This window comes from Lathyrus oleraceus, chromosome 4 (genome assembly GCF_024323335.1).
Source record: "Lathyrus oleraceus cultivar Zhongwan6 chromosome 4, CAAS_Psat_ZW6_1.0, whole genome shotgun sequence".
Classification (NCBI taxonomy): domain Eukaryota; kingdom Viridiplantae; phylum Streptophyta; class Magnoliopsida; order Fabales; family Fabaceae; genus Lathyrus; species Lathyrus oleraceus.
In genome coordinates, this window is record NC_066582.1 from 264193608 (window position 1) to 264221524 (window position 27917).

General features: G+C 34.5%; 1 protein-coding gene across 1 annotated transcript in view; it reads right to left on the reverse strand.

Annotated features, from left to right (window-relative positions):
• Window positions 1-5642: 5642 nt before the first annotated feature.
• LOC127135432 (protein HAIKU1) overlaps window positions 5643-27917 on the reverse strand; it is a 29241-nt gene continuing 6966 nt past the window's right edge. Inside the window, exon 2 of the mRNA XM_051062147.1 lies at window positions 5643-6293. Within this exon, the coding sequence (XP_050918104.1) occupies window positions 5788-6293 (506 nt within the window). The 3' untranslated portion in view covers window positions 5643-5787. The remainder of the gene's footprint in view (window positions 6294-27917) is intronic.

Here is a 27917-nt window from a genome sequence, read left to right on the forward strand (position 1 = left end):
AATATTAAAAAAATACTTGAAAAATGACTACCGGAACTCTTTTGCAAAGTCTTCCGGTACACAAAAATAAAATTTTAAAAATATTTAAAAAAATTAAATAATAAATTAATTAAAAATATATAAGGATAAAATTGGTATTTTTTATAAAATGTAGGGGTGGAAGGATAAATGTAGGGGTATAAGGTAAAACTTTGTCCACTCCATCCAGGACCAATCTTTGTTTATTTGAATTCAATTACCTTGTTTTATCCTTAGTTTAGATATTAATATAGTTTAGGTATATTTTAGAATATTAGTTTTGAATATAATTTTCGATTTATTTTAGATTTTAATTATATTTTAGGTTAATTAGAAATTAATTACAAATATTTTGATTAGATATTAGAAATTCATTAGTTTTAACTACTTTTTAGAATTAGAGCTAATTAGATATTTTTAGGAAATTATAACTAATTGGATTTGATTAGTAGAGTTTAATTAGAATTTACATGATTAGGAATTAATTCAATTTGTGAACAAAGACTCTTTTACCCATAGGTTTAGAAATAACTAATTTTGCATGCTCCCCTAGTGTAGGAATTGTAGAATTTTCTAATTGTTGAGTAACCTTTTAGGTTGTTGTATATTCACTTTCAACTGACTTTTTCCAACCGATTAAGTTGATCAAAGTATGCTTTGATTAGCTAAATCCTTTGAATGTGTCTAATCCCCAAGCTTAGTCAAGTGATCAAAAGACCCTTGATCACTTGATAAGACAAGTCCTTGTGCTCAAGATATGTTGGATACTGGATCTCCAACTTCAATCAATATTCAAAGACAAAGATCAAGAGTTCAAGCAATTCAAATCAGTACAAGATAGGACTACTATTCAAGCATTACAAAGATCAAATTCAACACTTGTCGATCATGAGCCAAGTTGTGTGCCATGAGTCTTAAGTAATAGAGAAGGGGTGAGAGTGGAGAATTCCTATCCTCATTCTGAATATCTTTGGGTACGGGAAAAATGACCTAGTTTCCCATCTTATTCACCGATATTCATAGGCTTAACACAATTTAATTAAGTGATTGTCAAACCTCTTCATTCTTCAAAGACAAACCTTCATCATGGGAAGCTGCAAGGAAATTCAACTTCAACACTAATCGATTATGATGCAAATTGCATGTTAGGAGCCTTAAGTAATAGAGAAGGAGTGAGACTAGAGAATTCCTATCCTTATTTTGAATATCTTTGGGTATGGGACGAACGACCTAGTTGCTCGTTGTATTCATCTTTATTCATAGACTTTAGTGCAATTTAAATCGAATAATTGATAAGCCTTTCTCTACAGACATGAAGATCATACATGAAGCACAAATTGGAGATCAGACTTCAACCTCCCAGGGTTTCTTTTCTATCTCTTTGTCCTCTCTCAGTAAAACTAAAAACATTTAATGAATAAACTCAAAAGCAATTAACCATACGATTAGGATTGTACAATACATGCCTTAAGCAATGGAGAAGGGATGAGAGTGGAGAATTCTTATCCTCATTCTGAATATCTTTGCGTGTAGGATGAATGACCCAGTTGCTCACTGTATTCATCTCCATTCATAGACTTTAGTATGATTCAAATCATGACTCTCATTTCAGAATAAAAGCAAACTCACCTCATCAAACTCATCTTTGCCTTTGGGCTTTATTTTCAATTTAAACCTTTTTAGAAAGGACGTGTTACTTTCGTTCTTCTGTGAACTACGCTTAAGCCTCCATGTGCAAGCGAGCAATGTTTAACTGCTAGAGTGCGATTCGAGTTCATCCATTCTACCGCAAACAGACATACGATTAAGACTTCCATGCTCGAGCATACAAGCAAGTTGACAATAGAACGTGAATATTAATAATGTCTCTTAAAAACAACTAACGCATCCTTCCTACTTCCACGAACTACGGAGATCTGATTTCATCATTGCACGAATGAGGATACATAGGCACGAGGGTCTAAATCTTTGATGAGCACACTTATCTATTTCTTACCTTTTCACAATTATCTATTAACCCCCTGTTTCCCTTTTCGTGAGTAATCTTCAGATAATAACACTTATTCTTACAAAGAACATTCAAAACGGTTCCCATGGAGTACCATGGATGTTAGGGGTGCTAATACCTTCCCCTCACATAACTAACTTCCTTACCCATTTCTCTTTCCCTTGGGTTTTATCGATGTTTTCCCTTTCCTTCGGGAATAAATAAAGTTCGATGGCGACTTTGTTGTATCTTTGAGCATGTGATACTCTCGAGTATAATTCACGTAGCTTCGCAGATGAATCTCAAGTCATGGGTCAGATGGAAAGTGAAAAGGGGAGGGAAAATGTTGGGGTACAATAAGACTCACCACATAAATTGGATTGGGAAATGATTGAGATGTCTTGAGTGATCCTCTAGGCTTTGTTGGATGCTTGAGGATGAGAATAGTGGTTTAGGTGGCTTGGGCACACCTCAACATGGCCTGAGGAACTCGATTCTTCACAGATGAATCCTATGCCTTGAATTTGTGGATTATTGTGGATTGATGCATATAAGATGACATGTGTGGTATGTTTTCTCATGGATTAGGGCTTTAAAAGATGATATGTGGTAGGGAAAATTGGAGGGTATGACAACCATCTATAGTACCATTGGAACAAAGAAAAGAGTTTTATGAAGAGGAATTTGATAAAATAAGGAGAACTAGGTACCTAACTCTAAAGGTGTAAGCCTAGTCTCCCAAATTATCCTACATTGACATAAGCCCCATTATAACCAGAAAAGACCTTAAAAATGTGATTAAATGAGTTTGATTTTCTTCTTCAAAAAATTTTCAAATTCAATATAAAATGCTCTTTTATGTTGATTGAGAGATTACCCTGTCATTATGAGAGAAATCATAGTGAGATGAGAGACAAGTTGAGTATTGTTGTATTGGATGTATTTTTTCCAAATTTTCTTGACTGAAGTTGGGAGTAGAACTGATGATTCGGTAATAAAAATTTAAAAAGGTGATGTTCATTGGTTATAGTTAGTATGTAATTTTTCTATTGAAATGTGTAGTTACACGCAAGATACTTGAGGACAAGCAACATATTAAGTTTGGGATTATGATGGCACTCTGTCATTACATGTTTTCGACAAGATTTTAGAGAATTTTCATTCAAATATGGAGCCAATATGAAGCAAAAGTGTCAAAGAAGTGCTTAGAGTGACCAATTGTGGAGAAAATATGGACTAGTGCAAATTTGTGATAAATGCACAAAATGACAGAAAAAAGCTATTGAATTTCTCGCGCTTCATTACGCCCAATCGTGGGTATTATAGAAAGGTATTGTGGGCATAATAAGAAGCGCCGTGGGTGTGATGGACCTTTAATTTTTACACTTTTGACACATTTTAGTGGCTATAAAAGGAAAACTTTGGTACATTTACAATGGTTCTGCGGTTTTTATTCTAAAGCGACGACAAGGATTCCCAAGGAGACGATTTTGAGACCATTGGAAGTCATTTGAGGTCAGTTTTTCAAGGTATTTTCATGCAAACTTTATCATCCATCTTGGTATTTTATTATTTTCTATGAGTAGCTAAATTACTTTAGATTATGATTTATGAGATGAACTTGTAATGGACCTGTTGGATCATATGTTTAGTTTGGTGTTTTTTAAATTATTGAAGTTATAATTTCTATTTAATTATTCTTGTGCTTAGTACTTATTATTTGTGGACGTGCTGATAAATCGATATTAGATGAGTAGGCATTACTTACACTAAGCCTATGAATCTGAACTAGAAGAATTATTCTACTTTCGCTGGTTAAATAAGAATAGGATATCACTAGTAGTGGCTCTTGATTTAATGCACCTTTATGACGTTTATCTTCACTCTCGCTGACCTAATAGGGAAAGGAAGTTACTAGTAGAAATTAGTGAGCTATACACCAAGGTTATGGTATAGTGGCTTTGTTAATTAGCCGTAGGATTATAACCATAATATTCTTTATCCAATACATTAAATAAAACCAACGGAATAAGGGATTCGAGTAAAACCTAATCATTTTCTCGTTATTAAATTTAGAACCAATTTATTTCTCGTATTTTTATCTTTGCAAAACCAATTAAAAAAACTCCATTGTTATATATTTTGCACAATTCTTACTTTGTTAAATTTCAATGCTTGTGGAGACAATATATTTTATTATTAATTCAATATTATCGGTATATTTTTCGAGAAGTCATCATAATGTTATTCGAGGGTGGTATTTTTTCAACCACCTCAGCTTATTATGGTCTCCTTAAGTGTGATATGCTTTGTATTCCTTTAAAAATTCTAGAGAAGTTGGTGATTCCTCTTATATATGGTAGCTAAAGTACTCCTTCTAAAGTGGTTGTTTTCTCCTAGCAGCTTTTTCAAGAAAATGTTTCTACCATAGATAGTTTGTTTAGGTGTATGATGTTAGTGAATCCTAAGAGTTTTTTTCTAAGTTTCGTTACCCATTTGTTTGTATCTTGCGACCTGGTAACATCTGTTTGGTATGATATATTTAGGTGGTTAGGATTGTGTTTTGATTTTTCAAGAGATCTCAATATTATTTTAGTCCTTAGATTATTAAGAGGTAGGTCTAGGGTGAGAGGTTGTTTGATTATGATCATGCCCATTGTAGTTTGGTCAATTTTGAAATTTCCAAAATGTATTGTATTTTAAGGTTCCTCTACTAGTGTGAAGAATGTGGAATAGAAAAGAAATTTTCTAGCTTGAAAATTATATCCTAGTAAAAACGCGAGAATTTCTTGTGTTTTCTTTATTTGTCTTGAAAACTATACTCTTTGTCTTAGCCGATATAGAGGTAAGTGTCTTTGGATTTTGCACTAGAGTGTTCTTGAGTATCTTCTAGGGAAGGTTTGTTATTTTTTTAGTTTTCTTCTTTTAGTTCAATTACTTGTTTTGTTGCCTTTATTTTAGCTCTGCTTTATTATTTGGCTCTTTAAATTTCCTTTAAAATACTTCTTGTACTTATACGGTCTTTCAATAATATGTTAAGGCTTCAGTTGTCATCATACTTTCTTTTGTTAAAGAAAATTCACGCAGACAATGAGAGTTGATGTGATAATAATAAATGAGGGCATAAATTCATAAAAAAATGAAAATAAAAGATTACCATATCTCAAAGAAAAGAAAAAAGTGACGGTCAAAGCCATACACACTAAAATTGCAATCAAAGTGTAATCAAGACTTTTTAAAGACTAAAGCAGTCAATAAAATGTATATATGAATCTTGCAAAAAGAGTAAAAATGTTTGATTTCTTAATATGAATTTAAATATATGCACATATTCGTTTACTTAATATATTAGGAAAATATAAATAAGTCTAAATACACTCATTGCTTTGATTATAAATGCATATACCAAATCAAGATTCACTTTTCCTTTTATAACCCTATTCAATTCACTCAATTTTGTAGAAAATTTTAAGTTTTATTATTTTTACCTCAAGTCAAGTCAACAGAAATCTTCCAAAAAACAACCATTTATGGAATAGGAAACTAAATGGCCAAGTACATTTCATCTTTATTTGCCAAATAAAGTCATTACATAAAAAATTCCATGCACAATAAAGAAAATAGAAATAATTTAAGGTATTTTGAGAACTAACCATTACATTATTTATTTTTAAAAATAGCATCCTTACATAACAATAACCAAACAAGTAAAAGAAATAAAGACAATATGAGTTAACTATGAACTTTGACAGTAGCAACATCATGAATGAAGCATGAGAAGGCTATTCATCACCATCTGACCTATGAGTACTTGTGAAAGGAAATATGCCTGCATAAAGTGAAGACGGAGGTTCGGAACTTAAAATCTCATTATGTAGATATGGTTCGAAAGGGTAATCTGGGGACGAAGGTGAAGAGAAAATTCTTGGTGACAAGAGAGGCATATAAGGTGACTGAGGAGATTGGACATTCACTTTTTGTGTCGGCGAAGTCAACAAGTATTCAGAAGTCGATGACATAGAGTAATTTGCTTGTGACAGAGGAAAATTATTCAGAAATTGATTTCCAGTGTTCATAGAAAAAGTTTGGTTGCTAGCAACATTCATAGACATGGAAGGATTAGGATTTGAAAAAGTTTGGTTGTTAGCCGATGATAGGTTATAATGTTCAACATTGTTAACCATTTGAGTTTGAATTGGAAAATACTGTGGTTGAAATTGAAGATTAACATTAACATTGTTAATCAATGGTTGTTGGGGAGGAGAAGGGTATGACTGGAATTGATTACCTCTGGACACACCACCGTCGTAGTGGTTCGTTAAATCTTGAAACTCTCTCGTGAAAGTTGAGATCGGAGACTCGATGAAATTATTCCATGAATGATCAAAAATCGGAGGGCCACTAATCGGCTGCAAAGGAGGGACAACCAGTCCGTTAATGTAAGGCACTTGAGGAGATGGTGGTTGCATTGAAAACCGATTAAGTGGCCTCACATTGGCCAAAGGAGGAGGCCTGTTTTGCTGCAACCTAGTAAACTCAGATTGAGTTCTAGTAGACCTGTTTGATTCTCTTCCAGTAGCCTGCATAACAAAACTCTTAAAATCGTCTCTGTGAATGTGATGAATTTTTTGCTGCGGGTAATGATGTCTACCGCTAGTTATGCCATTGTTTCCAAAATCAATTGATTGCTGCGATGAGTTCTTTTTATTGTCTTTCCTATTTTGTTTACACTCATATTCTCATTCTTCCAGTTTCTCAAGTTTTCCATTTTTGAAAGATACCGTCAAAGATTGTTTCTCTACTTTACAAATGAAGAATTACACCAAAAGAAAAACACAGAAATGAACTAAACAAAAACACTAACAATTACAAAACTAAACCCAAAATTAAAATTCCAAACTTACAAATATAGTCGTTGATGAATAACAACAATACCTAGAGAGAGAAAAAAAGTTTAATCATACCCATATTGACTATTGAGCACCATGTTCATTCAACATTCTAATCAAATAACTTCTCAATGAAAAAGAAACCAAAGAGAGTGTGATTAAATATAGATTTAGAGGAAAGAAAAAGTACACAAAAGAACAATTAAAAAAAGCTTGAAATTTGACTCAAGGGTCTTAAGGGTATTGAACAAACTGGAAGAGAAATATGAATGAAGAAGAAAAGCATATCACACTTTTATAGGACTTTTTTTGCTGAGTCAGCAAACCGTGGGAAATGAATTACAAGGTGGTTTGATGTTTCGATTTTACCAAGGTTTTTCAGATAGAATGGAAAACGTGAGCACATTGTTTTGGTATAATATGTGTTTTTTTTATTTGATATAATTGATAAATATTTGATAAATATTTTGTCTGTTAAAATATAAGTGAAAATGATTATATAAGTTAAAATATAATTATACAATATTATGTTATATATATATATATATATATATATATATATATATATATATATATATATATATATATATATATATATATTGAAAATGGTTTGTCTAAAGTTTATCATTGCTTTATTAGTATATTAATTGAGTAAAAAATATATCACATTATAAATGTATTTCATAATACTTTTTAAGTATATTTTGTGTTTTCTTTATTTTTTTAATTTTACTTTCTAAATAAATATTTTGACTAATTTTTTTAATTTTCCTTCTATTAATATCTAGCAAGTGAATATTTTGACCAAGAAAAGATTAATGGTTGGATTTGGTTTGATGAATAAAGTATAATACAATTGTGAAATATTTAGTATATTCTGTTAAAATGTTATTAAATATTTTAAAGTATTTTCAAGATATGGTTCATGAATTGATAAAAACAAAATAAAAATAATATGCAATTTTTTGCATAGCTATATTTTTGAATGATAAATAGTTATATTATATATAAAGAGATACGAAAGGTACCAAAGAGAAGAAAATACAATAGCATTTCAAAAAAACTAAATATAGCACAATGTTTTTTTGACTGAAATACCACACAATGTTTAATAGTGATAGTTTATGAATTAAAAAAAAATGAAATAGTTCTCATATATTTTATTTATTTGTACAGTTTTCTAGAAGAGCTATCAATAGTTGTCATTTACAAATAAAAACATGAAATAATGTGATAAAAATAATGGAAAAGAAAAAAAAGTGAAACATTTATATTTTTAATTATCTTTTTACATTAAACTTGGAAATATGGTATTTTAATCCACATAATAAATTAAATAGGAAATAAATATTATTATAATATAAAACAGTATTCCTAATGTGGCAGATTCTTACTCTATTCATTTTTTGACTAACTTTTTTCGGTTAAGATTTTATTATTTATATTGATATTAGAAAGAAAGAAAAAGGTATAACATTTATTTGAAAGTGAGGTGAGTCGGCTAAATATCAGATAGATGCAGAGAAGTTGAGCCTTTTTTTAGTTTAAGAAAAATACTCTTTTATATTTTATTTTAATTTAATAAATCAATTATAGTACTTTACTTAATATTTTTTCTATTTAAGTTTTCTTTAAAGTCTTTTGGGTGTTTAGATTACAGCAACTTATTAAGTGAACAAAAAATTATATCAACCTATTAAGAAATATTATGTTAAATTTGAGGTAAATCGAAAATTCATTTATTGGTTAGTTTTCTAGTGTGTTAAGTTTGAGGTAAATCGAAATATTATGACATTAATTTGATTAAAAGTTTATTAGAGGACTCTATTGATATCTACTTATCATATTCAAATGGCATGAATTGTAAATAAGCATAAAAGTGTACTTATAAATTGTCAAATCATTAGAAATATTTAACATTAATTATACTATCTTAGAAATAAATTTCAAATGAATTGATTACGATTGTTGTTATAATAATTTAACATTGAAAATACATCAAAATTAAAATTTTAATTAGTTTTGTAAGAAACAGTATCTATTTTAAAGAAATATACATTATTTCACTCTTACAATATTTTATAAAGAAAATGTCATGAATTATATCTAATTGTGTGCTTGTGAAAAAAACTTGATTATATTTTTGATTTACAAAAATCTTATTTACCGTTTAAAAAAATTGTTATTTTAAAAATAACATTAATAATAAAAATTCAAATATATGTTACAAGAGTCATTAAAATATTAACCTTAAAAAATGCATAAAGATGGACCTTCAACATATTTAATTTTTTTAAGCAGGAATCAGTAATGAGTACTAGGGGTGCTCACCCATATACAACTAATAAACCAAAAGGAAAACACCAAGAAACTAAACCAACAAATAAAACTGATTTCAAATATCTCCGACAAGAAACACAAAAGGAGAGAAAAAAACTACACCCAACACTTACCAGGGTTATTATATCAATCAGACTAAGAAATATTCCTCCCTCTTCTATGAAAAGCCATAAACCAATCCTAAGATAAAGCTTTGATAAAACTCTATACTTCCAACATAACAATGACACATCCTTTAAAAAAAATCGAATTCTTGCATGACCAAATAGTTCAACAAAACACAAGATCAAAAAAACCAAAAAGAAGAATTAAGATAAATAAGCCTATTTAGAAGAAGGAAACAAATAAATTTTACTTAAATTTATGAGAAATGATATAATCTTATATTTAAATTGAACTAATGTCAAGGATATGAGAACGAAAATGGATTTTTTTTGGCACGAAAATTGTATCTTGAAAAATATGTGGTAATGCTTTCTCTGCCCACCTGAAAAACCTTGTCCTATGTTTAATAGTTTTTTTTAATAAACAAATGCATTAATATAGAGTATACCTTTCTTTTAATGAAGTTTACCCCTAGGCATGACACCAATTAAAATCCTCTTAGCACAATTTGTATACTCCACAAATTAGACCATGATCCTTCACACACAAGCACAATATCATATGCAAATTTGTGTATGTCATACTTAACTTCATTATTAACTCTAAACCCTTGTAAGACCGCTTGCTCCACAAGTCTCTTAGACCAATCTAGTTAGACCTTTTTCTACTATTACTAACAAAAATGGTGACAATGGATCATTCTTCCTCATACCACACTCCACATTGAACTCCTTTTTAGGACTTCCATTTACTAAGACTGGCATCCTATTTGAAAATATATAAACCTCCATCCAAGCAATCCATTTGTTTTCAAACCTTAATCTTTTTAATAAGCCTTTTATAAAAAATTTACCCACCATATCATATGCCTTTTCAAAATCTAATTTCACTATGAGAAATTCCTTCCTTTCCCTCCAAGCTAAATTTATCATAAATGTGCGTTCCTGGTACAAAAGCTGACTAATTCTTTGATATGATTGTGCCAATTACCCTTTTCGGCCTAGTTGCAAGAATCTTGGAAATGATCTTGTATAAAAAACCTACCAAATAAATAGGATTATACTCATTCACAAATTTGGCATTCTTGTTTTTGAGAATAAGAGCTAAGAATGAAGATGTAATGACTTTAGGAAACTTAACATTAATGTGAAATTCATTGACACAATCCATTATATTTGGTTTCATAGTAGTCTAATTCCTTTTTATGAATTCAAAGTATAATCCATCAGGCCCTAGACTTTTGTTGATAAACACATGAACTCCACCCCATTCATAACATGTCTACTATTATTTCTTCCTTTGAATCTGTCTTCAAAAAAATTCTAACCTCCTTCTTAACTCCCTCCACATCTTCAAACCTGCCCCTAGGTGTGTTGATAAAATATATAAAATTCTTTATGTATCTCATCCTCAATGTACTATAAAAAATTCTTGAGTTCAAGTCACCTTCCTTCAACCAAGTCACTCTTGATTTTTGTTTTATTAGACTTTCTTTATACTGCAAAATTTTCAGATGTTGCGTGTTATCATATTTCTCTTCTTTACTATTTCAGACACTAAATCCTCTCCATAGTTTCCTACTACCACATACATATCATTAAAATATTTTACATCCTCATCCACCTTCAAATCTAACCAACCCAAAAATTCCTTGTTCCAACACTTTAATATGGTTTTCAGTGCCTTTGATTCTTCTTTTAAAAAAAAAATCGTTGCTTCTATCTTCATTTAGTTTCATTCTTCCTCAATAAATTTTCCACTCCCTATGTGATCCAACCAACAATTTTTATCCTAAAAGGTTTTCGACCTTAGTTGGATGAATTTGCCTCCAACCAAATGGGACAGTGATCTTATTTGTCCCTTTAACCAATTAATTGTCCCACCACTTTCCATCTATCTATTAATTGTTCAGATAATAAGAATATGTCCAACTTACTCATAGACTTTCCATCACCACTAAACCAAGTGAACTTGTTTCCTATTCTTGGAACATCTATAACTTCCAACCCAACTACAAAATCTTTGAATTCCTGCAGCTCACTCCTATTTTTATCACACACTCCCTTCCTTTCATTGCTACTTAATATTGAGTTGAGATCCCCACTAATGCACTGATCCCATCCTAGTGATTTACTTTTTATCTCCACCAAATATCTCCAAAGTTTTCTTCTTTTATTAATATTGCAAGGAGAGTATACATTAACTTTATAATATGAATATATTTTCCACCCCACATTCATATCTACAAACAATCTCTTCTAAAACTATAATTCAACTCTAGAGATACTTCTCTCCATATTATTAGTAGCCCCCTAGACATCCCTCTAGATCTAGATGATGTGAATTCAACCTTAGAATTTCCCCACAATCCACAAACTACCTTACTATATGTATTTTGAAATTTAGTTTCTTGTAAATAAGTCATACGTGATTTAATAATCTAATGAATTCTACTCCTCTTAGCACTATTACATCCCTATCTTATGTTGTATGAGATTATATTCATTGATTATTGTTTGTTTTCACCTTACTTGCTTGTATTCCGTCATAATCCATTTGTCCATTTCTTTTAGTGATTGCTCATATACTTACTTTCATTTGTTTCAAAACATCTCTAACTTTTTTATAGCTTTCCACACTTATTCCCCAACATTTGATTCCATATTTTCCAAAAAATGCTCATTTCCCCATACCACGTTAAAATCAATTGTGGATTCATAGTACAATAATGATCCACCTAAGTATTTCTTTGTTGATTCCCCTATCGTATCTTAGATTTTTCTTTGATGACTTCTTTTGGTCTACCAGGTCGTATTGGTCTTTCTCAGATATATTTCTTTATTCCCAAAGTCCTCTGGGCCTCCAATACTCTTCCTCCCATAATATTCTAGATGCTTAAATTAGGTCATCTGCAAAACTTTATCTTAGGCTATAATTTACTCTTGTACGCAAATTCTTTTTGACTTTTTAATTTTTTTCTGTATTGCTTTTTGACCTCCTCCTTTTCCACACTTTCTACATAGTCGTCTTGTCCCCACTCCACGTGCTAAGAGATGTTGTCCTTGTCGTTGTCAAATGAGATCTTTATTTCCTTGAACAACAAAATTTCATTTTCCAACTTCTTTGCTACTTCCATGTCACCATCATTACTATCCATACTCCTCACACTAGAGTCACTACCATCTGACCTTACCAACTTCTTGTCCTCCTCCTTCCATCTACTAGAGCTCCACTCAATGCTACTAAATATTTCAACATTATTATCTTGATCCCTCTTAATAACGATCCTCAATGGACCATGTTATGAGTCCTCCATCAATTTGTTTATGTATACATCTTCATTTACATGCAATTTAAAAGATTCATTCAACACCATTGAGTTATTTGTCCTAATCATGAATCTTTTCACACCCATTCTTAATTATTTATTTGTGTTGTTATAAGAGCATACATACATGCCTACCAAAGAGAAGATGATCTCTAAGAAAACTTTGTCGTACGTCAGCAACCATAGGGTTCAAGATAAGTATCGGGGAGTCATTATATCACCCCATCCAATAACCTTTTTCCTTCCAACAAGAAGCCTTACTACAATGGATTTTCCTTCCATTACCCACCATAGAGGCATTTTGGAAACCTTCAAATCACCGCATAAATCATCCTCATGTATTATTCACGTCACTTTGCTCTAACATAAAGCCATGCATATCATATCATTCATCAGTCATAACCCCATAACATGAACATTGACATCAAAAAGCCTTGTAACACAAGATCTGACACCTTAGCCCAACATCGCTTGGCAATTCAAAGTCTAGTTCTCATTTGGAAAATGAACTCAAAGTCCAGTTCCTGTCTGGAAAATCATTTCAAAGTCCAGTTCATACCTGGCAAATATCTTTTAAACCAATTCCCACTTGGCTGCCTACTTTGAATACCAGTTCCTGTCTGGTAGTCAGTCCTCTATAACCAGTTCTCGTCTGGTAGCCTACTTAAAAGTTAATTATCATCTTACAGTTTATTTCAAAGTCTAGTTCTCGTCTAGCGAACCATTCTTAAGTCCAGTTCTCGTTTGACAAATCATTTCTAAAGTTCAGTTCCCGGATGGCAAACCATTTCCAAAGTCCAGTTCTCATCTGACATTTCATTTAAAGCCTAGTTATCTTATGAAAATCATTTACCAAATACCAATTCCCGTCTGGTAGATCATCCATTAAACCAACTTCCGTCTAGTTCACTCATTCTGATACTAGTTCCCGTCTGATAGTCTATTTTTTGTAACCAGTTCTCGTCTGGTAGCCTACTTTAAAAGTCAGTTCTCATTTGATAAAAAAACAAAGTCAGTTCCCATCTGACATTTTAATCCTTTTCACCACTTCTCGTCTGGTAACATATCTTTCAAGTCAGATCCCGTTTGGCATTTGAATCCTTTTCACACGTTCTCGTCTGGTAAGATATCCTTCAAGTTCTATTCTATTCCATGCATAATATTTCCACCCAAAGTGGAATATCCTACAAAATCATACATAACATAATTCAGGATACATGGTCAATCGTATGTATCCCGGACATTGTGCATTTAAGTCGATAGAGTTATTACCCTACATGTGGTCGTGGAATTATTTACCAGCATGTCATTCTTCAACTTTATGGTTAATAATGATATTCCCCATCATCTTTGCTTTGTTTCTACCCAAGAAGAGGTTACCCTAAAAAGTCTCTTATGAGCTTTTCCCCTGCAGAGCTTTTCTAGTAAATCTCCTCCAAAGGGAGACTTTTATGAACTATTTTTTCCAACATTTATTGCTTGAGATACTGCTTCGTTGATGAAACAATCTTATCTGTTGCTTGAGATATTGCGTCGTTGATTCAGAGAATCTCATTTATCTGTCTGAGATACTGCTTCATTCATATGAAGAACCTCATTTATTACTTGAGATACTACTTTATGTATCTTCGAAGAGTCTTAGATATGATTGAGGTATCATTCCCTTGGTGGAATATCTTGATTATATCATATATGATGTTGCTTCGTTAATTCAGAGAATCTCATTTATCTGTTTGAGATACTGCTTCATTTATATGAAGAATATCATTTGTTGCTTGAGACTGTGCTCTAAGTATCTTCTAAGAGTCTTAGATACGATTGGGGTATCATTCCCTAGGTGGAATATATTGATTATATCATATATTTGATGATATCATTCCCTTAAGGTATCATTTGTTGCTTGGCACATGCATTTTCAAGTTGAATTTGAACTTCCTCCAAACATCAAAGTTAAAGTAGACATCTTGAATTTGATCATGGAATTTGAATGGCTTTCATCTTATAAGAATTGAGCAAGTTATGGTTTTGGAAGTTGACCTCCAAACTAAGGTTCAGACAAAATGACCTATAATCTTTCACCATAAAAAATGACTTTCCAAGAAAAACTAGCTCTTGACTTAAACATGAAAGTTGTTTGTAATGTCATTTTGAGTAACTTTGGTCTTGGAATAATTTTAATATGACAAAAATTGTAGGAGATAGGGTCTAGGGAACCCCAGTTTTGACCAGTTGACTTTCTCTGGCCAACCACCATGAACCACCTTGCTAGCTTGAAATTATCTTGACTTTTGGGACTCATGGAGGACCATATAGGGATAATATGATGTAATATGAAGTATCCCTTTAAATATTTGATCAAATGTTGAAGAAACTTGCTGAGGAAGTCACACAAGATACCTAGATGAATTAGGGCTTCCAAGGAAAACAAGCTTTAAACTCTTGGTGATTTCTTGATCAAAATGACATGTGAAGATCATGGGGATCCATTTATAATGCTTAGAGCCAAAGTGAACCATTTCTTGATTGAACTCCCTGCATTAAGGGTCTCAAACCCTAGATATGAGCTTGATGGAAGCTTCATTCTTCAAAGACAAACCTTCATCATGGGAAGATGCAAGGAAATTCAACTTCAACACTAATCGATTATGATGCAAATTGCATGTTAGGAGCCTTAAGTAATAGAGAAGGAATGAGACTGGAGAATTCCTATCCTCATTTTGAATATCTTTGGGTATGGGACGAATGACCTAGTTGCTCACTATATTCATCTTTATTCATAGACTTTAGTGCAATTTAAATCGAATAATTGATGAGCCTTTCTCTACAGACATGAAGATCATACATGAAGCACAAATTGGAGATCAGACTTCAACCTCCAAGGGTTTCTTTTCTATCTCTTTGTTCTCTCTCAGTAAAACTAAAAACATTTTATGAATAAACTAAAAAACAATTAACCATACGATTAGGATTATACAATACATGCCTTAAGAAATGGAGAAGGGATGAGAGTAGAGAATTCTTATCCTCATTCTGAATATCTTTGGGTGCAGGATGAATGACCCAGTTGCTCACTGTATTCATCTCCATTCATAGACTTTAGTATGATTCAAATCATGACTCTCATTTTAGAATAAAAGCAAACTCACCTCATCAAACTCATCTTTGCGTTTGGGATTTATTTTCAATTTAAACCTTTTTAGAAAGGACGTGTTACTTTCGTTCTTCTGTGAACTACGCTTAAGCCTCCATGTGCAAGCGAGCAATGTTTAACTGCTAGAGTGAGATCCGAGTTCATCCATTCTACCGCAAACAGACATATGATTAAGACTCCCATGCTCGAGCATACATGCAAGTTGACAGTAGAACGTGAATATTAATAATGTTTTTTAAAAAAAACTAACCCATCCGTCCTAGTTCCACGAACTACGGAGATCTGATTTTCTCATTGTACGAATGAGGATACATAGGCACGAGGGTCTAAATCCTTGGTGAGCACACTTATCTATTTCTTACCTTTTCACAATTATCTATTAACCCCCTGTTTCCCTTTTCGTGAGTAATCTTCAGATAATAACACCTATTCTTACAAAGAACATTCAAAACGGTTCCCATGGAGTACCATGGATGTTAGGGGTGCTAATACCTTCCCCTTGCATAACTGACTTCCTTACCCATTTCTCTTTCCCCTAGGTTTTATCGATGTTTTCCCTTTCCTTCGGGAATAAATAAAGTTCGATGGCGACTCTGTTGTATCTTTGAGCGTGCAATGCTCTCGAGTATAATTCACATAGTTTTACAGATGAATCTCAAGTCATGGGTCAGATGGAAAGTGAAAAGGGGAGGGAAAATGTTGGGGTACAATAAGACTCACCACATAAATTGGATTGGGAAATGATTGAGATGTCTTGAGTGATCCTCTAGGCTTTGTTGGATGCTTGAGGATGAGAATAGTGGTTTAGGTGGCTTGGGCACACCTCAACATGGCCTGAGGAACTCGATTCTTCACAGATGAATCCTATGCCTTGAATTTGTGGATTATTGTGGATTGATGCATATAAGATGACATGTGTGGTATGTTTTCTCATGGATTAGGGCTTTAAAAGATGATATGTGGTAGGGAAAATTGGAGGGTATGACAACCATCTATAGTACCATTGGAACAAAGAAAAGAGTTTTATGAAGAGGAATTTGATAAAATAAGGAGAACTTGGTACCTAACTCTAAAGGTGTATGCCTAGTCTCCCAAATTATCCTACCTTGACATAAGCCCCATTATAACCAGAAAAGACTTTAAAAAATGTGATTAAACGAGTTTGATTTTATTCTTCAAAAAAATTTCAAGTTCAATATAAAATGCTCTTTTATGTTGGTTGAGAGATTACCTTGTCATTATGAGAGAAATCATAGTGAGATGAGAGACACGTTGAGTATTGTTGTATTGGATGTATTTTTTCCAAATTTTCTTGACTGAAGTTGGGAGTAGAACTGATGATTCGGTAATAAAAATTTAAAAAGGTGATGTTCATTGGTTATAGTTAGTATGTAATTTTTCTATTGAAATGTGCAGTTACACGCAAGATACTTGATGACAAGCAACATATTAAGTTTGGGATTATGATGGCACTCTGTCATTACATGTTTTCGACAAGATTTTAGAGCATTTTCATTCAAATATGAAGCAAAAGTGCCAAAGAAGTTCTTAGAGTGACCAATTGTGGAGAAAATATGGACTAGTGAAAATTTGTGAAAAATGCACAAAATGACAGAAAAAAGCTATTGAATTTCTCGCACTCCATCACGCCTAATTGTGGGTATTATAGAAAGGTATTATGGGCACAATAAGAAGCGTCGTGGGTGTGATGGACCTTTAATTTTTACACTTTTGACGCATTTTAGTGGCTATAGAAGGAAAACTTTGGTACATTTTGTAGCGGGGTATTCATTACCTTTAGATTTATTGACTAAATCAAAAGTAAATCCTACAATTCGAGTCGCCACCACACTTCTATTTATCCAAAGGAAAGGTTAGAAAGCGAACAAAAACAAAAGAAGTTTTATCAAATCAAAAACTAATAAAAATGTCAGAGATCTGGGTAAGAGGGTTGGTTATGCAATGGGAAGGTTTTAAGCACCCAAAACATCCTTAGTACTCTAAGGGAGTCTTTTTTGCAAAGTGTATTGTAGGTTGGTATTTGTGAAAATATTTGTGCAAACAAGATTGGGGGGGGGGGGGGGGGGGGGATGAGAAAAGAATATACATATTATTTACAATTTTGTTGTTTGAATGGATGAACCCATTGCCTACGTACCATCACAAAGGTAGGATCAAAACCTCGTAGTTCGGGGTAAAAATCTCAAAATATGGATGAATTGATTTGATCAAAAGCCTTAAGGTCTTTTGTTATCAAAGGGAGAAAACTCAACCTAAACCAACAATCCACCATGTGAGGAGAGTTTCAACATACTAGTGAGGGATCCACCCTATAATAAGTATGGAAGACTTATAGTCCAATCACTAAGGATAAGGTGAGGTTTACATCAACCACTATGATAACTCAAACCTATGGCTAATGTTTATGAAATTTTTCAACAAAGGTGGCCATTGGAACCACAAAAATTACTTGAAGTGAGTTGTATTTACAAATTAGAAGTATTTACAAAGATGAAGTCAAAGTATGATTAGGATTTATTCACAATGAGTATTAATGAAAAGAGTTTCAAAAATCAAAGGCATAAGGCCTAGGTTTCTAATTTGAAAACAATGTCAATGTTTGCACAAAATGAGTTTGGCTTGGGTTAGAGTGGAGAGAAGAAGAGAATGGCTATTCCTAAACATGCAAAGATGGGAGAAGAGATAAAACCCTTCGAGTTCCTTTCTTGAGATCATAAAGATGATTTAAGATGCTCCTTTCCTTTGGACTTAGCAATTAACTCAGGCAATCAAACAAATATTCAATCAAGCTCCTAGGATCTCCACTTAGCTTGTCTCTCTTAACTTGGCTATTCATGACAATGGTCCTTCTTACTATCTCAAGTTTGGAATCCCTATCACACAAGAACAAACAATCAAAAAGTTCACAATGCAATAAGAGGAATGGACAAAGAGTGAGTTTAGATTAGGGGTCCTTTCAAGTCAACTTTGAGATTAAGCATTCTAAAGGCATGAGGCCTAGTTGCTCTTCAATAAATTTAGCATTCTAAAGGCATGAGGCCTAGTTGCTCTTGAACTCCATTAAGCATAGGTAAGGTCCTAATTCTAAGTCCTTTCTCCTTTTTACATTGGGTTCACACAAACAAAGACAAAACAAACACAAAGCCACAATATATTTACACAATAATGAGCTCAAATGAGCAAAAGGAAAATAGCATAAACATAAAATATGAGCTCAAGTGAGCAAAGGAAAAAGGAAATATGAATAAATGAGCAAAATATTAAATTGCGTTAAAGTAAATTGCAAGAATTAAAGGCTTGAATTAAAGTTAGTGTTAGTAGTTAATGTTAGTGTGTCATAAGACAATTTAGCGCTATGTTAAACAATCGTAAGTGGACTAATGTAGTATTCACACCTATATGAGGCTTGTCAATAAAACTATAGGCAAATAAACACAAGTTAGAGATCATGACTAGTAAGCCAATCTCCTACAACTTGCTATGCCAAAAGAAAAAAGGAAAGACCTTGTATGGATTTTAGGTTTTTTGCTTGACCAAGAAGCAACCTATCTTGGACACAAAGCAATTCACTTGATCTTTGATCAAGTTGAATTTGATTTGGATCAAAGAAGGTTAAGCCTCTAATATGTCAAGGCTAACCACAAATCATTAACTCATTGGCCAAAAGAAAAAGAAAAAGAAAAGAGATGAAGATGAAATGAACAAAATGAGAATTCAAATGACATAATCAAAACACAATGATCAAATGTGAATGAAATTAACATCAATCAATGGTAAACAGAAGAGAAATGAAGATTAGAAGTCAATAAAGGTCAAATGTATTTTTGGTATTTTTTTGGAATTAAAATAATACATAAAATAAAATGAACAAAATATGGTCAAACTTCAAATTCAATTCAAATTAACTTGAATAAGTCCAATTGAATCATCATAAGTTTAACATGGTCAAACAAAGTTTGACAAATTTTCTCAACATTTTTTGAAAACAGAAACTATTTTAAAACAATTAAAAATCAAGAAAAATAACACAAATGAACTAAAATCTCAAATAAATCTCAAATCAATTAAGAAATTGATGAGAATATTTTTCATAGACTTATCTTCATCCATATGTGTTAAGAAAATATTTTTGGAATTTTTGAATATCAAAAAGCATTTAAAATGAATTAAAAACTATTAAAAACAAAATAATTCACAAAAAATATTAAATGGAATCACAAAAATAATTAAAAATCAGATTATGAAACTAGATTTTTCAAGAAAATTTTTGGTGTTGGTCTCATATTTTTGTGATTCCAAATAAAATATTTATGAATTTTTGAAAATAAATGGAAATAAAGAAAAATAAAACAGAAAATAGAAAATATGAAAAATCAGGAAGCGTTGGATCCACTTCATTAATTGAGGTGGCAACAACCAAGGTTGCTGAGGCGCGCGCGTACCATAGTCACAAGTCCAATGCAACACACGCTGAATTAAAAAAGTCAAAATAATGCATGGCTGAGATTATAACGTGTGAATGAGATCTAATGGCTCCATAAGTTCCATGTGGGGACGGTGATGGAAACCACCGTCTTCTCCGGTGAACTAACTAAATCCGGCCGCCAGTTGCAGGTTTTCAAACCTCAACCAAAATGCATGAGTCTTATATCAAAATGAAGCTAGGGTGATGTACATCACCCCTGTAACCTCGGATTTCTCTCAAGATCTCTATGGAATGAGAAATCTGAGCTTGAATTTCTAGGTGCTTAAACTGAAGTGCTTCAAAACACAAAATCAAAGCCACCACTGGCTTGCCTCTCACACGAGGACTTCAGAAAACCAAATGAACACAAGCAATTCATAATATATGATGAGATATAGCTCAAAACAGTTGGATCATAAACCTTTGAAGTGCAGCTTTAAACAACACGATCTGCTCCAATTCTTGCTTCCAACTTGATCAGGAGATGATGATGATGATATGCTTAGGAATTAGAACCTGAAGATCAATCAAGGAAGTTGAAATTCAAGTTTGAATTTGAGAAAATAAAATCAGAATTCCTCTAGTGTGGTTGGGTTTGAATTTCAGCAGAGCTTCAGGTTGAATTCAGGGTGAAATTTGAATGAGGCAAGGCTCTTATTTATAGCTGAAGTGCAAGCAAATGAGGTGTCAAACTCGTGTGCATGATGCTTTGGGTCCTCCATGCATGGGCCTGTACAGGCGCATGTGAGACCCAAACTCAAGTGAAAATGCAAGCTGAACTCATTCCAAGCTGAATTGGACGTGCAATTTGAATGGTGTTTGTAACACCCTTCTAAAATACCCCAAATATTTAATTAAAATAGCAATATAATCAGAGTAAATATGCAATTAAGGGTGTCACACAATCTCTTCACACCATTCACCAAAATTAACTGTCATGCTTTTTTATTATATCAAAACATAAAGCATTGCACAATACGCAGCGGATAGAGAACAACTCAATCATACAAAACATGTAACACAATACATGTAAAATTATTCAACAAGGTAAAACATCCCGTCCCGATGTTACATCTATCAGAGCATGACCCACTAAGGAGACTACACTAGACTCCAAGCACTAGCTTCTACTCAATCACTGTTCGTTACCTGAAAAATAGTTGTAAGGGTGAGTTCCTCAATCGATGTAATAAGCATTATAAAATATCATGTAATGCTAAGTAATAATCACATATCATCACCCTAATCAGATCACACATATTCAGCAACTGCAATATCAACTCAAAAATCATACTCAACACAATAACCAAAACAACACGTATAATATTGGAATACATCCATTCATATTATACGCCATACATACATACATTATGCAATGAGACTCCATGCATGCGGTACCGACTATTCGTGAACATATAGTTCAACCTCACCGACCAAATCCAGGTACGGCTACCAAGCTCACTAGTCCCACTCATTTGAGACCTAGTGACTCACTCACTAATTCCTCACCATGGGAATTAGCTACCACCCCAAGGGCTATGATATGCACGCTAATTCACCTAGCATGCAAACATCAATCAACAGTCCATAATGACTAACTCACTAATTCCTCACCATGGGAATTAGCTACCACCATAAAGGCCACAATATGCAAGCTAAATCACTTAGCATGCAAACATCAACAACAATTCAAAATGGACATATGCTCACACTCTAAGCCATAAACAGTCCATTCCACATAATACATACATTCACAGCATTATGCATACAATCATACATCATCAGCATATTATCACAAAATCATATCATGTCATGCCAATTAATAATCACAGTATTAGCACACTCTACTAATACCTATACTACTCAAAACAACGGGAAATGATCCCTACTATATCATACATCAGCCAAATTACATTACTCAGCTGAACAACCAAAAACTGCATAACAACAGCCCAGAAAAATCACAAATCTGCCCATACGCGTATTGCCTAATCCCATACGCGTATGGCCCATCTCCTGACCAAATCCCATACGCGTAACACCATCTCATACGCGTATGCTACGCGTACCACTTCCCCATACGCGTACCAACAGAGACCAAACCACGTTCAAAACATCATCTTCCTCATCCATACGCGTATTGCCTAGTGCCATACGCGTACCAGACCATCTCATACGCGTATTGCCTAGTGCCATACGCGTATGACCAGAAACCAGAATTTCAGATCTGCAATGGGTTTTCTCTGCTACGAGATTCCTCAGATCCAACCTCCTACAATCCAATTTTACACAATAATCGTTCATATCATCTAACACGAATCATACCCTATTCGATTTCACAATTCCTACCATTATTACATCTAATTCCTACGAATTTCTCCAATTAAAACCCGTATTTCGTTTATCCAATATTTCACAATTTTTCAGCATACATCATTCTAATCAGAGTCAAATCCATGGTTTATCACTACCCACTACATGTTATCCCATAATACCCATTAATCGACGATAAACCCCCCTTACCTGAGTTAATCCGGCAATCCTGCAGCTTCAAGCTCTTCCTCTCTTCAACCCTTGTTCTCTGGCTCTTAGCCCTTTTCCACTTTTCTGTCTCCTTTTCTTTTCACGTGAAAAATAACCTTTTTACTAAATGGGACCTTTTCTAAATTCCAACTTTTATTCCAATACAATAATAATAATTCCAATGATAATATTCCAATTATTTAATTAAATTAATAAATATATTATTAACTTAAATTAAATAATTATCTTATTTTATCGGGGTGTTACAACTCTCCCCCAGTAAAAGAGTTTTCGCCCTCGAAAACATACCTCAAGTGAATAACTCCGGATAAGACTCCTTCATCTGACTCTCAAGTTCCCAAGTCACATTGCCACCTGCTGGTCCTCCCCAAGCTACCTTTACCAAAGCAATCTCTTTACCCCGCAACTGCTTCAACTCTCGATCCTCAATCCTCATAGGTGATGTTTCAACAGTCAGGTTATCTCTCACCTGGACATCATCTACTTGGACCACATGCGACGGATCATGAATGTACCTCCTCAACTGAGACACATGAAAAACCTCATGCAAATTCGCAAGTGACGGCGGTAAAGCGATACGATAGGCTACCTCTCCTATCCTCTCCAAAATCTGATAAGGACCAATAAATCGAGGTGTCAACTTTTTCGACTTCAAAGCTCGACCAACCCCAGTTATCGGAGTAACACGAAGAAACACATGATCTCCCTCTTGAAACTCAAGTGACTTCCTCCTCTTGTCGTGATAACTCTTCTGACGACTCTGAGCAATTCTCATCTTTTCCTGAATCATCTTAATCTTCTCTGTAGTTTGTTGAACAATCTCCGGTCCAACCACAACACTCTCACCGGACTCATACCAACATAAAGGTGTCCGACATCTCCTACCATACAAAGCTTCAAACGGTGCCATACCAATGCTCGAATGAAAACTATTGTTGTAGGTAAACTCAATCAAAGGTAAATAACAATCCCAAGCACCTCCCTTTTCCAAAACACAAGCCCTCAAAAGATCCTCTAGTGACTGAATCGTCCTCTCAGTCTGACCATCAGTCTGCGGATGATATGCAGAACTCAATCTCAGCTTAGTTCCCAAAGCCCTCTGCAAACCTTCCCAGAACTTCGATGTAAATCTAGGATCTCTGTCCGAAACAATACTCGACGGAATACCATGCAAACTTACAATCTTCTCAATATACAACTCAGCTAATCTCTCTAATGGATGATCCATTCTGATCGGAATGAAATGAGCCGATTTCGTCAATCTGTCTACAATCACCCAAATAGCTTCAAAATTCTTATTTGTCCTCGGTAAACCAGAAACAAAATCCATACTGATACTATCCCACTTCCACTCTGGAATAGCCAACGGTTGCATTAGCCCAGACGGCTTCTGATGCTCAATCTTTGACTTCTGACAAGTCAAACAAGAATAAACAAAACTCGCAATTTCCCTTTTCATTCCCGGCCACCAAAATAACTTTTTCAAATCATGATACATCTTCGTAGCTCCAGGATGAATACTCAAGCCACTACGATGTCCTTCCTCAAGAATACTCTTCTTAAGTTCGGTAACATCCGGAATACACACCCGCTTACCAAATTTCAAAACACCATTCTCATCAACTCTGAATTCACCACCTTGACCTTGATTCACTAGAGTCAACTTATCCACCAAAAGCATATCGGATTTCTGACTCTCTCTAATCTCATCCAGAATACCACTTGTTAACTTCAACATTCCCAATTTAACACTATTGTGAGTACTCTCACACACCAAACTCAAGTCTCTAAACTGTTCAATTAAATCCAATTCCTTAACCATTAACATAGACATATGCAATGATTTCCGACTCAATACATCAGCCACTACGTTTGCTTTACCCGGATGGTAATTCAAACCAAAGTCATAATCCTTCAGAAACTCTAACCATCTCCTCTGTCTCATATTCAGCTCTTTCTGATCAAACAAATACTTTAAACTTTTATGGTCACTGAAAACCTCAAATCTTGACCCGTACAAGTAATGCCTCCATAACTTCAGAACAAATACCACAACTGCCCACTCTAAATCGTGCGTCGGATAGTTCCTCTCATGAATCTTCAGTTGTCTCGAAGCATAAGCTACAACCTGCTTATTCTGCATCAAAACACCACCCAAACCCAACAATGAAGCATCACAGTAAACCTCAAATGGTTCCGACGGACTCGGTAATATCAGAATAGGAGCAGTAGTTAACCTTCTCTTTAACTCTTGGAAACCTTCTTCACATTTTGAGTCCCAAACAAAAGCTTGCCCCTTTCTAGTCAACATCGTCAACGGTAATGCCAACTTAGAAAATCCCTCAATAAATTTCCTATAATAACCTGCAAGTCCAAGAAAACTCCTTATCTCAGAAACTGACTTCGGAGCTTCCCACTTAGATACCGCTTCTATCTTAGAAGGATCAACAGCAACACCACCTCTTGAAATCACATGACCAAGAAAACTAACCTCTTCTAACCAAAATTCACACTTAGACAGCTTAGCAAATAACTTCTTTTCTCGTAGAACTCCTAAAACCACTCTCAAATGCTCAGCATGCTCTTCTTCAGATTTCGAATACACCAAAATATCGTCAATAAACACCACAACAAACTGATCTAGGTACGGATGGAAAATCCTATTCATATACTCCATAAATACTCCAGGTGCATTAGTCACACCAAAAGGCATTACAGAATACTCATAATGTCCATACCTTGTTCTAAAAGCAGTCTTCTGAATATCCTCAGTCTTCACACGTATCTGATGATACCCAGATCTCAAATCTATTTTACTGAACACACTCGCACCAACTAACTGATCCATCAAATCATCAATCCTCGGCAAAGGATACCGATTCTTGATCGTCACTTTATTCAGTTTCCTGTAGTCCACACACAACCTCATAGTACCTTCTTTCTTCTTAACCAATAACACTGGTGCACCCCATGGCGACACACTCGGACGAATAAATTTCTTATCCAACAGATCTTCCAACTGACTCTTCAATTCAGTTAACTCAACAGCAGACATACGGTACGGAGCCATCGATATCGGCCTAGTACCAGGTACCAAATCAATCGAGAACTCAACTTCACGCTCTGGCGGTAATTCATTCACTTCTTTAGGAAACACATCAGGAAAATCACACACCACGGCTAGATCGCAAATCACCAGTTTATCTTTAGCCTCCAAAGTCGCTAACAGCATAAACAACTCTGCCCCATCTGCTACTGCCTCATTCACCTGCCTCGCTGATAGAAACAAATCCTTTCCTTCCTCAATCTCAGGAAAGATCACAGTCTTATCAAAACAGTTGATAGAAACTCGGTTACACACCAACCAGTTCATACCCAGGATAACATCAATTTGCACTAGTGGAAGACACACGAGGTCTATCCCAAAGTCTCTACCAAAAATACTCAAAGGACAATTTAAACAAACTGAAGTAGTAGTCACTGAACCCTTCGCAGAAGTATCAATCACCATACTTCCATGCATCTCAGATATCTCTAACTTAAGTTTCACAGCACAATCCAAGGATATAAAGGAATGAGTAGCACCGGTGTCAATAATAGCTACAAGAGGAAAGCCATTAATATAACACGTACCTCGGATCAAACGATCATCTGCAGAAGTCTCAGAACCCGATAAAGCAAAGACCTTGCCTCCCGACTGGTTCTCTCTCTTCGGCTTAGGACACTGTGGGCTGATATGACCCACTTCTCCACAGTTGAAACAAGTCACAGTCTTCAACCGACACTCTGCAGCCAAGTGACCACCTTTTCCACACTTAAAACACTTCTTCTCATTACTGGTACACTCATGGATACGATGTCCAGCCTGACCACATCTGAAACACTTAGCAGGGGCACTGGAGTCTCCCCCACTAGGCCTCTTCATCCCACTCTGTCTCTGGAAACCTTTGCCAGCTGCATACGGTTTCCCACGATCATTCTGATTCTTGCCTTTCCTATCAACCCTTTGCTGATAGCTCTCCGCTCTGGCCTTGGTATCCTGTTCAAAAATCCTGCAACAGTCCACCAAGTCAGAAAACACTCTAATCCGTTGATACCCAATAGCCTGCTTGATCTCGGGACGTAACCCGTTCTCAAACTTCACACACTTTGAAAATTCCCTAGTAGCCTCGTTATAGGGAGTGTAATACTTCGACAGCTCTCTGAACTTAGCAGCATACTCAGTAACAGACCGGTTGCCCTGCTTCAATTCTAAAAACTCTATCTCTTTCTTTCCTCTGACATCCTCTGGAAAGTACTTCCTCAGGAATCTCTCTCTGAACACCGCCCAAGTGATCTCAGCACTCCCAGCAGCTTCCAACTCAGTGCGGGTAGCAACCCACCAGTCATCTGCTTCCTCTGACAGCATATGCGTACCGAACCTGACCTTCTGGTTATCGGCACACTCAGTCACTCGGAAGATCCTCTCGATCTCCTTCAACCACTTCTGAGCACCATCTGGATCGTATGCTCCCTTGAACATTGGAGGATTGTTCTTCTGGAATTCACTCAGTTGACGAGCAGCTCCCATTCCCACAACATTCGGGTTCCCTCCAAGTACTCCAGCTAGCATACCCAGAGCCTCAGCAATCGCAGCATCATCTCTACCTCTTCCAGCCATCTCTATTCTGAAAACCCAACAAGCTAAAACAATAAGTACTGATAGGGTTACACAACACCTATCCCGTACAGGGGAAACAGAATAATTACGACTCGACTCGACCGACTATGCTCTGATACCACTAATGTAACACCCTTCTAAAATACCCCAAATATTTAATTAAAATAGCAATATAATCAGAGTAAATATGCAATTAAGGGTGTCACACAATCTCTTCACACCATTCACCAAAATTAACTGTCATGCTCTTTTATTATATCAAAACATAAAGCATTGCACAATACGCAGCGGATAGAGAACAACTCAATCATACAAAACATGTAACACAATACATGTAAAATTATTCAACAAGGTAAAACATCCCGTCCCGATGTTACATCTATCAGAGCATGACCCACTAAGGAGACTA